The sequence below is a fragment of the Aristolochia californica genome, unplaced genomic scaffold, assembly GCF_029961685.1.
Source record: "Aristolochia californica isolate CCGP_79_NKW_82.1479 unplaced genomic scaffold, dmAriCali1.0.hap1 SCAF_2, whole genome shotgun sequence".
Classification (NCBI taxonomy): domain Eukaryota; kingdom Viridiplantae; phylum Streptophyta; class Magnoliopsida; order Piperales; family Aristolochiaceae; genus Aristolochia; species Aristolochia californica.
This window is the reverse complement of record NW_027181881.1, coordinates 38,282,873-38,296,025: the sequence shown is the minus strand read 5'-3', so window position 1 is coordinate 38,296,025 and position 13,153 is coordinate 38,282,873. Positions and strand designations below refer to the sequence as shown.

The window sequence follows — 13,153 nt, the reverse complement described above, 5'->3', positions numbered from 1 at the left end:
GCTCAAGGAGAAAAATGGAGACTATCATGTTGGGAGAAAATAGGAGGAAGAAAGAGGTTATAGACTTATAGTCCTAACTCTCCCCCTGAGGCTCAATTTATAAATGAATAAAATTATAATATTACAAGAATAACCCTAAAACTTAAATTTCATCAATGTCATCTTTACGAGATGACTCTTTATTTACTATCTTGCCAATATTGTACGAGCCTATGGGCCTTCTCCTTGGTCTTGTGGGCTTCAACCCATCTTCCACACACTTGGATGTGTGGACTTTTCTTGGTTGTGTGGGTTTGGACCCATCTTCCAAAAGAGGATGAGGAAAAGGTGGTAAGGACTAATCCCTCCAGAAAAGAAAGGAAGGAATACACTCATTGTGTGAGATATGGCCACACCATTGAACATTGCTGGAAACTCCAGGACAAGCCAGAATGGGCCACTACTAATCAAGCCTCAACTAGTGGCACAAAGGAGGATAAGTTTGCACCACTGTCAGACAAAAAGACCCTCACCGATGATGAATATGACTTGTTTCAGAGGATGAAAACTCTGATGGTCTTTCCTCTAAGCTCCTCCACCACCGTTCCTACCACCACCGCTTCAGGTATGCTCTCTGCCACTACCTCATCTTTATCATAGATAATTGACTCAGGGGCTTCTGAATATCTCATAGGTAACAAAGGTCTACTCCACTCTGTCTCTCCTTGTCTTATTGATAAGTTTGTTACCATCGTTGATAGATCCCATATTAAAGTTCTTGGGAAACAAGGGGGGCTCTACTACCTAGATGTTCCTCAAATAAGTGTCATCTCAACCAAGCACACCAAGGCGAGTCTATGGCACGATCGGTTGGGACATCCATCAGCACGATCTCTTCATCTTCTCTTTCCTTCATTCAAAACTTGTCCAATTTAAACCGTGAAGTGTGTCCACTAAGCAAACACCTGAGGACCACATATTCTCCTCAGTCTGAGCTTAAAGGTGTTGCTCCCTTTTTTTTTATCCACAAATGCATGGGGACCCTTGAGCGTCTCAAACATTTCTTAAGTTAAGTACTTTATTACCTTTATTAATGATTTTACTTGTGTCGTATGAATAATTTTTTAAAGAGAGATTTGAAATTTTATCTATCTTTAAGTCCTTTCATGCTATGGTGGTCACTCAATTTGGTAAAAAAATAAAAGTATTTCGCTATGATAAAGCCAAAAAATATCTCTTTAGTGACCTTGATTCTTTTTTTTTAAGAAAATAGTATTATCCATCAGATGTCTTGTGTCTACACCCATCAACTGAATGATGTAGCAGAATGGAAGAATTGTCATCTACTAGAGGTAGTTCATAGTTTATTATATACTATAAAATTACCATACTTCTACTGGCCACATGCCATACTTACTGTGTGTTTTCTTATTAATAGGCTACCCTCATCCATTCTCAGTCATAATTCCCCATATCCATTATTGTTTCCAAATGATGAACCTTCTTCACTCCCCTTGAAAGTCTTCAAGTGGACATGCTTTGTTCATGTTACATCACCACAACGAAGAAAACTTGATCCGAAATATGTCAAATGTATCATCTTAGGATACTCTCGCACGCAGAAGGGTTATGTTTGCTATAATCCTACTCTCTAAAGGTTACTTGTGTCTAGGGATGTAACCTTTTTTTAAGACTCTTCAAACTACTCTGAAAATGCTCCTCTGAGTCTCTCCTCTGTACAAGGTTCTCCTCAACTGGTTGTGCCCTGTGCTGGAGAAACTCTTCAACCCCATGAAGCATTGACCGACACCACACCTATGGAGTTTATGGATCCCATCAAGGTAAGTCAATCTCCTCCTATTACATTTGGACCACAATATGATACTCGACCTATTGCCTTAAAGAAAGAACCCCGAACTTGCACTAGGCCCTCTACTTTTTACCTCATATCCAATTTTGTGTCTCACCACCATTTATTTTCTTCATGTTGTCAATTTTTTGCCTTTATCTCCTCTATATCTGTACCACAGTCCTATCAGGAGGCTCTAAGGCATTCGGGAATAGAATGCGGCAATGGAAGAAGAAATATATGCTCTTTACGAGAATTAGACATGGGTTCTAGTTCCTCTTTCTTCAGGCAAGAAACATGTAGGTTGTAAGTGGGTATATAAGGTTAAATATAATCTAGATAGATCAGTTGCTTGCTTTAAGGTACGCCTCATCGCCATATGCTATACACAATGCTATGAGATCGATTATGAAAAAACATTCTCTTTGGTGGCCAAATTGAACTCGCTACATACATTATTATCCCTTGCTTCTAATTCTTCATGGTCGGTCTATCACTTTGATTTGAAAATTGTTTTCCTCAATGGGGATATTAAAGAAGAAATTTATACGGAACAACCACCTGGATTTGTGGTTGAGAGGGAGTCGGTATGTCGATTGAGGAAATCTCTATATGGTTTGAAGCAGTCTCCTTATGCATAGTTTGATAAATTTAGCCAAACACTGTTACGGACTGGATTTCATCGATGTTCAGTAGATCACACAATGTCTATTAAAGACACTCTTAAAGGGAAAGTATTTCTGACAGTCTATGTTGATATTGTCCTAACCGGCAGTAATTCTGATGGCATTCAGGAAACCAATGTGAAGATATGTGAAGAGTTCAAGACAAAAGATCTTGGACTACTTAAATACTTCATGAGTATTGAAGTGTTATAGTCCAAACCTAGGATTATACTATCTGAGAGGAAGTATGTCCTTGATCTACTAGAGGAGACATGAATGATGAAGTGTAAACTAGTAGATACTCCTATGGATTCAAATATTAATTATCTGCAGGCTCTGGATGAGATGTAGATATCGGAAAATATCAAAGACTTGTGGAAAAACTTATTTATCTCTGTGTAACAAGATCAGATATCTCATATGTAATAAGTGTAGTAAGTCAATACATGCACAAACCACAACTTACTAATTGGCAAACATTGAAAAAAATATTGCAATATTTGAAAGGAATTCCAGGAAGAGGGTTTCTCTATAAAAACCATAGTCTCTTCAACATAGAAGGGTTCTTGAATACAGACTAGACCGGATCCCCGGATGACAGAAATCTACTTCGGGATATTGTATAATAGTTGGAGGAAACTTGATTATGGACTAGGGGATGTGAGTAGGGGCAAAAGAATCATTTGACTCTGTTAACATAGGGGAGCAATGGAAATTATGTCTTTTGAATTCTATCTTGCAAAAACAAATAAAAGTGTTCGTCATCATTGTGTCCTCTCGCTGCTGCAGGAGACAACTATCTATGTACGGTATAGAGGAATATCTGATCTCACTAACATATTTTGTGATGGAATATCAGGCAGCAGGGACCTATGCATATACACGAGTCCCATAAATGATAGTAAGTAGGGAGTACATTGTGAGCTACATGCTTTCCTCTTTATAATAGGTTCTTTTACCAAAAAAGTAAAAATGACAATATTTTGGATAGTGTTATGGTCAAGACGGTTGATGGACCGGGATCGAACCCGCTCCCGCATCCCTTTTTGCCGTTGCGCCCTTCCTCGGTATTCCTTACATTCATCCAGCCATCGTCTCTTCACTCTTTCCAAACTACTGCCTTCGCTTGAGTTTTTCACTTCCATCTTTCATCAGCGATGCCTATAAAATGGTTAGAAATTTTGACTTCCGTGCGTATGTTCTGTTTCCCGAGATTCATATTTTTCCACCTCCTTTCATAGATTTCTGTGGTTTTCAGTAGATTCCTAGATTTAATGTTTCACTTAACCCTAAATTCCTCAAAGTCGGAATACAGCAAAGAGTTTATGTTATTGGTGAAATCCATTCGCAGGCCAGAAAATGCAGTTCTTACACTCTCTCATCTTGCAGGGTTCTGCATTGGCAGCCAAACGCCGGGAGTACCGTCAACACCCAGATTCTCACGGAACTTTCTCAGTGCGTTGAGAGCATCAACGGGTCAAAAGGGGGGAGGTGGAAATCTGTTCTCACGTTTTACAGGCCAATGTTGAGAGGTACTTCTTGTTTCCTCATAATAAATTAAGAGCAAAAACATGGTTCTAAATTTTCTTTTATCTGAACTAATTTCCAGATCAAAATGCACCGGCCGAGTATGCTCGCGATTTTATGGGGCTTTCTCTTCAGGAACAACCCGATAAATACTACTTTACAATCCGTGGTCAGCGAATTGTGCTTGAAGCTGATTCTGCCATTCAAATGATAATGGAGAAGCTGCAATCTTATAAATCTCGTGTCCAGCTTTATTTTGAGGTAAAACTCTTTCGTTCAAAAGAAACTTCCTATGAGGTCGTTGTGATCGCGTGTTTTGGTATATGACGTTGGTTAGGATTTTATTTTGATAGTTTTGTTCGGAGAAAGATTTTGTGTAAATTATACATCTTTGAATGGTTGTATTAATTGTTTCCGAACTTTTGTCACGATTGCAAAAAAGACTTATCAATCTTTTATTTTAATTTCTTTCTATCATTGAGAATCGGCTGGGCAATACTAAATTTCATGTAGAAAGGCACGGTTTTGTGAACTTAATGTTATAAAAAATGAAATTTTGAAGCACTACTTGATAAAGAAAGTTGAATCTTTTTGAGGTATCATGGAACAGGTTGCAGTCATGAATATCAAAACACTAATTCATAAAGAACATTGACATAATTTGTCTCTCATAATATACACTTTTCTTGCTCTCCTATGTTCCTTGACTCTTGTTGGAAGATAAGATCAAGCCCAAACAACCAAGGAAGGCCCACATATGTAAAATTATTATAAGATCGGTCACATGACCAAGAAAGGCCCACAAGATGGGTCCAAGCCCATAAGAAGTAGGACCCACAATGATTACCAAGAGCTGGCATCTTTATCACATCAGTTGGAAGATCAAGAAGGACTCACAAAAGTATCTTTATCTTAGGGTCACGACCAAGAAGAGTTTTAGTTTTAGTTATATTTGTCTTTTATCAATATTGAGTTACCTAATTATGTTAGGACTTACCTTAAGTGTTAGAGTTTGGGTGTAATTGGGACAAGGGTAGTTTTATTGTAATTGGACTCTACTACCTTCCTCTATTATAAATAGAGGTTCATATACTCTGATTACAACAAGTTATTGATGTCAATGAAGTATTTCACTTTTACATGAATTCAACATGGTATCAGAGCAGGTTCTGTGAGTTGACTTGGTCAACTCACGGAGGTAATGTGATTCTTTTCTCTAAACCCTAAACCCTAGGTCTAGGTTCGTAGTTATTTTTTTCAGTCCCTACACCCGTAGATTGCTTTACGGTTTTTACCTCTATACGTAGTTTTTTATATTGTAAATTATATATTGACGGAAAGATATTTGAGTCTACTTTCCAAAGAAAACCTATTTGTTCAAATCGGAGTTATATACAGAGAGATATTGATGTTTGAATGAGCGAAGGTCAAATTGCAAAAGTGGTTCGAGCAGCAGTAGAAAGCTTCAGCTTCCGAGGTATGTTTTGCTATAAAGAACTAGACTTTATATGGAAAGATATATATCAAAAGAAAGATCTGTAAGTCTATTCTTTTACCCATTCTACCAATTTTTTATTTGAGTCATCTACAAAGAGAAATCGATATTTAAAGTAGCAAAGGTCAGATTTAAAAAGAGGTTCGAGCGGTAGTAGAAATCCTCAAATTTTGAGATATTTTATGCTATCAAGAAAGAAACTTTATATGGAGAATTATATATCAAAAGAAAGATCTGTAAGTCTATTTTCTTACCTATTCAACTAATTCTCAGTATGATTTTTTTATAAGGAGATATTGATCTTGGAAGAGTCAATGGTCGTTCTGGAAAAACAGGATAAACAAAACTTAGTTCGGCCATATGACAGAGACCGAAACCTATCAGATTATTTCTCTTCTGATAATTATATTTTATGAAGAGATGTTGTACTTGGATGAAAAGTATTTAAGTCTAGTTTCAGAAGCAAAAAAATTTCATGTCAATCTGATCTATATTGAAAGATATATTCGAATTGGAAGAATCAAAGGTCATGCTGGTATCCTATTCTAATGAAAAATCCGAATTTATGCCGATTGTTTTGCGTCACTGTTTGAGTTGATATATCAGGAAAATATCTCACTTCTGCCTAGTTTGAGGGCTTATTTACAAATCTCTGTTATTTGGGATTATTGTTATTTCTATGATATTTGGTTCAAGTTAGGACCACTGCCATTACCTCCCAGCTTGAGGGGGAGAAGTAGAACAAGAACAAGAAAGAGGTATTTTATTCCTTAATGTTGTGGATAAGTTTATGTGACCAAAATATTCAAGAAAGGGGGAGCACAAAAGATGACGTTTGTGCATCAAAGAAGAAATTTTTATATCGGATTATTTCATGGGTTCTTTGACAAAGTTTACTATTTGTTCGTGTTATATGTGTTGGAAAATGGTCGTGTTATATTCAGTTGTAGTTATTATGTCTCTTTGGGGACATTATTATGAATAAGAGGTGGCCTCATGTGATCATTTACTTCATTCCCGTCAAAAAGATGAAAATTATTTGTGGTTGGGAGTCCACGACGGAGGAACTTCATCCCCGTAAAAAAGATGAAAATTATTTGTGGTTGGAAGTCCATGACGGAGGAACTTCATCCCCGTAAAAAAGATGAAATTATTTGTGGTTAGGAGTCCACAACGGAGGAACTTCATCCCCGTAAACAAGATAAAAATTATTTGAGGTTGGAAGTCCATGACGGAGGAACTTCATCCATGTCAAAAAGATGAAAATTATTTGTGGTTGGGAGTCTACGACGGAGGAACTTCATCCCTGAAAAAAGATGAAAATTATTTGAGGTTGGAAGTCCATGACAGAGGAACTTATGATTACATCTATGTTATTCCCCCTGTAATGGCTTTTATGTCTCCTTCCACTTGAGAGTCATTGTCCTGTGGAGGGACACGGTGGTGGACACTTCAGAGCAATGCCGATAGACACACTACCGATAGCAGTGGAGTGTGCCCTACATCCAGCATAAAGACTAGAGTATGAAGCAATGGCTTACCGGCTAGGAGTGATTTTTACTTTGACTTATAATGCCGCAGGGCCTCATGGAAGGACGCAATAGCGTGAGGGGGAATGTTGGAAGATGAAGGCATATTGGAAGATGTGCCATTTAATACAAAAATATTCTATACATCATTTGCATCAAGCTGGGAGTTCATATTGTTCTCTCACCCCCAGCTTGAGGGGGAGTGTTGGAAGATAAGATCAATCCCAAACGACCAAGGAAGATATGTAAGATTATTATAAGATGGGCCACATGGCCAAGGAAGGCCCACAAGATAGGCCAAAGCCCATAAGAAGTAGAACCCACAATGATTACCAAGATTATCACATCAGTTGGAAGATCAAGAAGGACTCATACAAGTATCTTTATCTTAGGGTCACGACCAAGAAGAGTTTTAATTTAAGTTATATTTGTCTTTTATCAATATTGAGTTATCTAATTATGTTAAGACTTACCTTAAGTATTAGAGTTTGGGTGTAATTGGGACAAGGGTAGTTTTATTGTAATTGGACTCTACTACCTTCCTCTATTATAAATAGAGGTTCATGTACACTGATTACAACAAGTTATTGATGTCAATGAAGTATTTCACTTTTACATAAATTTAACAACTCTGTTATTTTGTTATTGTTTTCAAACTACTATTTCTTAGTGAAAAAAATGTGCATTTTCTGAGAAAGAAAAATGGGCTATGGTATAAACTCATTTATGTATAGAGATTTGAAATCCTCTTTGCAAGAGTCCCAACATTCAATTCATGCTTCTCAGGCTGCCCTGTAATTTCAGATTCAAAACTCATCTCTGTTCTTTATAACTTCATAATCTGGTAGGACTTGCTTTTTGACTGTGAGATTTCATGTTTTTTTTTCCTATTATTTTTTTATGCAGAAAACTTGTATTGCTTTATTTTTAATCATCCTATGTGAAGATATTTGGATGAACTTGTTTTCACGCGTTTCCTACTGAATAATGCTCATTACCTAGTAGTTTTGCTGGTCATGGGACTTGGATTGACTGGGGATCTTTACTGTAAACTCCTATAAGGTTTCTTGTGGTGTCTCTATTAAAAGCATAAGATATTTTGGTAAGAATATTTTTGGTCTCTAATGAAAATGGTAACATCATAGAAAAACTTCATCCACTATTTAATGATAAAATGGATTCTCAAGCTTAGTTTAGATGTGCCTTAGTTCCATTTTTCAGTATAAAGTATGATAATGTTACTGTTTTGTCTTGACTCATGTTGTCTCAACTAAGGAACAATTTCATAATTCTTATCTCTAATATTAAAACAAGAATAAGAAAACTCAGAAAGAATAATAACTTGGCACTTGGGCTTTCTTGCTTAAATCTCTTAATACAGATCATTATCTTTTTTTGTCACCTTCCTTTATGTAGGGAATCCAGTATCAGCTCGGTGACTTCCAACTGAGGGTGGGCAAAGTGGTTCCAATTCATTCAGAAAGTCTTAGAGGCATTGTAATGGAGGTATGAACCATAGTAAACAAAAAATAACATGACCTGAGATTAAAGCATCTTGTGAAGATTTTATCATACACTTCATGGTCTAGAGCAAGGAGATTTAACAAATTTGGATGGTTTAAACAAACCATAATTGAGATTGGGCTGATGCTTGTGATGCAATAAAATTCTGTTACACCATTTTTTATTCCGAAAGTTCTTTGCTCAGAGTCTTGACCATGTTCTTGACTGTTATCAACTGTTACGTCAAATTACTTGCTTTAGGAATTTCTAAACTATTTGAGATGTGACCATTTGGGTGGGGAGGGAGGGAAGCTGAGAGAACATATTTCCTCTCCCTTTTTCTCTCTTACTGCACCTCTTCGCTGTCTGTTAAGGGTTTTGAGACTTCCTTCCTGAACTCCAAATTGTATCTTATAGATTTAGTTGAACAAAAATAGCAACATAATAAAATTTAAGCCTCAGAAATTATCAAATTCAATTGTGACATTCTATTTGTATAATAAATATATGATGTTAACATGGACTAATACGTGCTAAAAAAGAACTATAGTCACTAGATCCAGCTGCTAATGTGTTTGTGTTAAGTTAAATGGGAATAAGTTGTGGATCCTACTCATTTTCAAAAAAAGAAATAGTGGATCCTACACTCTTTTAAGGAGCATTGAAAGTGGAATCACACCCCGAAGAGTTCAGCCCTTACCCAAACCCAAAGCTGTTATTCCAGTTAATTAATAAAAATTCCCAAGTGATGATATCTGACTAATTACACAGTTTTATTCTGGGCATATATTGCCGATGTTTATTTTCTCTGATACAGGTTGAGTACCTACCTCTTTCATCATTGGAGAAATCCAGACAAATTATGGAAGAGTTTGTAGACATATGGCATGAAACAGTGTCGAAAAAATCTTTGCCTGGTCATTTTATGCATGTTGAACCAAATTTTGGGGAGTATGGGCTGTCCGATCATTATACGTCACAACACACAGCAGTTCAATATGCAACTGTCATGGCTCAGCTTATTGCTACTGTGAGAAACTAAATGGAGTTCAAACTTTATCCTCGCTGTGCAGAATGTTCTTCAGTAGTTATATGTACTAGAGAAATTCTGTCTAAACATTCAAACGCATAGCTAAATTACTAAGATGTGCCTAGGAAATGCTGTAGAAAATGAATGCTTCATTTCCAAGAATGCTAATCCACGGTAGTGTTTTGTATTAACAATTCTCAGTCGTTAAACTCTTTTGTAAGCCAAAGTCATCAAACTCTTTGCATATAAATGTGTACAAAAGTCAGGTAAGTGACTAATCCTCTGGTAGTACCTTTTCTAGGAAACATTTGAAAGTTATTTTTAGTAAAAATATGTTTTCAGAGACTACTAGTGTTTCATATTTCATAGAAATATTTTTCTAGTTGGAAATTTTTATCAGGTAGATCATATAATTTTTTTATTAAGATTTTCCAGTTAAGCTAGAACAATAATCATATGAAAATTTTTTGAACAAGTATTTGACTATTGATGTTGTTCTGCTTTTGGCACTAAATATTTTTTCACCTATTGCTTGCATATCATCATAGACAAGCTACCAAACACTTTACTTCGTGTTAAAAAGAAGTGGAAGTTTGGATCTCTTAAGGAGAAAGTACTTTCTAACTTTTAGGTGGAAGTTTTCCTTTTTTCATTTTTTATTTTTGAAATGTTCATCTAGAACCTATTCAATCTAGATAGAAAAACATAGTTAGAGCTAAAATCTACCTAGTCTCTAGGATTGATTGAGTTTGTGAAAGTGTGTATTGAGGTATACCTGTCTAAAGAGAGCTGGTATCTCTTTGTGTAAATTACAGTTATTAGAGATTTGAAATAGTGAAATTTCTCAAGCAATGTTCTTGGGCGGTGAATATCATTAGGGGAACCTATGGTGTGTGAATGTTTACATTATATTGAAATTGTTATTTTTTACATGCCTTATTTAAACTTTTAATTTGGAATTCTCAATTAAGCCCCCTCTTGAGAAGCCACCTGGGCTAACAGGATGGTCTTCACATTCCAAAAACCAAAGGGGGCGCCAACAAAAAACATTAGAAAGAAGGGAAGGTGCTACCACGTAGGAACAATTTAAAGACAACTTATGTGTATGATTAAATAGATATGCATAAAAGCAATTTAAAATAAGGAATAACATGCACATACCATAGGGACAAATAAATTTTGTGTTATCAATGTTTACCTATTGGTAGTTACCGCCCAATAATCTATGTTTGGGAAAGTTCCACTATTACGCTCTAATAGCTAGAAAATTACAAAAGAAATTACGGCTCTCTTTGGCTATGTGTAGCTCAATACACGATTTTACACAAGTCAATCTCTCCCAGTGATTGGTGCAAGATTCTAGCTCTAACTAGGCACTTCTATCTAGGTTAATAGATTCTATATGAACCTTTCACAATTTCATAAAATAGAGAGGGAAAAATTACACCCTCACTTGAAGAGATTCTTCTCCTTAAAAGATTCAAACTGCCTCCTTTGTAGCAACTTGTGAATAGATTAAAGGAGTTTGTACTATGATGTATATAAGGATGATTGAAAGAGATAGAAGGTTTTTCAAAGGTAAGGCTCTCCCTCTTTTTCTCTCTAAAGCACTTTTGGTAGGAATTTGCAAGATAAAAGTTTGTGGATTGAAGATATGCCAATAAATGTTCATTCACTCTTTTACTCACGATTTGGTGGGGGTATTTATAGCTTCCCCGACTCAAACTAGTTGTTATTTGCCCATTTGCAAAAAAATAATATTTTGATTGATTGACCATAACGGATAATTTTCTTGATCGATGGACTAATCAATCAATATGTTACTGTTGGTCCAAAAAAGTTAAGTTACTCGATTATTGCCTATGTGATTGATCAATCGAAATTTCCTCTTGTTGTGCATTACAAGTATGATCAAGTGTTTTTCCTTTGATTGATAATGCTTGAAGTCCCTTACTGGCAATGTTCTGACTAATAAATCAATCTAGAGGGATTATTCCATGAAATTCTGCTTGCCTAGATAGCTATGATCGATCAATCTCCGATGGATGATTGATCATGCATTATAGTATGAAATGGCCATGTCCTGGATGATTGATCAATCTTATATGGTTGATTGATCTTGATTTATATTTATGGCCTGCATAGTTCTAGATGATCGATCATTATCAGTGATTGATCGATCATTCTAATGCCAGATTAAAAGTGTAGATTTTATAAAGCATGAAAATTTCTCTCTAAGTGTTTTAACATGTTTCTAAGTGATGGGTATAATGACCTCTTTATGCAATTTATATCCCAAAGCTCCGATTTCAGAAGTACTAAAGGAATAGGAGTTAGACTACTCTATTACAAAAATTGATTGAGTTTAGATGCTTGTCTATGATGCTTGAGCTCAAGTCTTCTCGTTGTCTTCTTACTTGTGGGTGCTTCTTCAAGAAATGTTCTTCAATTGTGTTTGATGTCTTTAATTTGGTTTTGATGCTTTAGACCTTGGGATGATCTTGAAGTATTTGAAATACTTTAGATTTGCAAGTTATTAGTTCAATTAAATTTTGTTATCATCAAAAGCAATGTGAGAGTCAACCTGCGGTCATATACAAAGAACAATCTTTGTTTTATATTCTTGGATAAATTACCTAGTTTTCCAGTAGAGGTACCTGAATTAATAACCAAAGTGAAGTTTTAGAGCATGAAAGAGAAAATGACATATATATAGTACTAATAGTGGCATGAGGAGTACTAGAGGATTATGCCAACATTTAAACTAGAGTCATCCTAGTCAAGTGTTAAGGATGTGGTTGGGCTAATAGGTTTCAAATTGTGTTTCTTTAAAGTGTTTTTTTGTGTACTTGGATTTAATCATGAAGATTCTATTTTCAATTTAAAGCACTTGAATTGAAGTCCAAGGAAAAATCAAAGTTCACCCATTAAATTCATTTCAAGTTTATTTTTCTTTCTCAGGGTATTTTAAAGTAGCATTTTTTGAATATTTGTAATATTTAAATTCATACAGTGTTTGTTTTTACTGTTCATTTTCCGCATATATATATATATATATATATATATGAATCTCCACAGTAAATGTTTTATTGTTTAAAAGTTACTATTTATGTTTACTGTTCATTTTACTATTCACATTTACTGTTCATTTTACTATTCATGTTTACTGTTCATATTTACTGTTTCATGTTTACTGTTCACGTGTAATAATAATAGTATCAAAATAGTGCCTAATAGGAACCAAGCTAGGTACTTAGAGTAATTCAGCTACGCTCCAAAGTAAAAAATAAAACAGAGTTGTGCTCTACCCTACTGAAGCAACCATGGAGTCGCATTGGTTGACATGTACGGTTGTGGACCTCCAAAAACCGCGAGGTTGTATGACGATTTAGCCCATGTGGTGTTAAACCAACAGGAATAAGGTCAAACCCCGAATAGTACTGAGCATCAGCAGAAGCCATGTTGGGTCTAAACTATTATCTAGTGTTTTAGCACTGATAAATTGAGACTCTTGTTATATTGGCTGGAATACCCGAGGCTGCAGGGTTACTGGTCCGAAGACTCACTCGCCAAAAG

The 13,153-nt window shown here is 35.7% G+C and overlaps 1 protein-coding gene across 1 annotated transcript; it reads left to right on the top strand.

Annotated features, from left to right (window-relative positions):
* The first annotated feature begins 3,481 nt into the window (after window positions 1–3,481).
* Window positions 3,482–9,913, top strand: LOC137956645 (mediator of RNA polymerase II transcription subunit 20a-like). The gene is made up of 5 exons (XM_068804212.1): window positions 3,482–3,664; window positions 3,883–4,025; window positions 4,103–4,281; window positions 8,461–8,550; window positions 9,365–9,913. Exons 1-5 carry the CDS (start codon window positions 3,651–3,653, stop codon window positions 9,587–9,589), a joined length of 651 nt encoding a protein of 216 aa, XP_068660313.1. The 5' UTR covers window positions 3,482–3,650; the 3' UTR covers window positions 9,590–9,913.
* The last annotated feature ends 3,240 nt before the right edge of the window (window positions 9,914–13,153 follow it).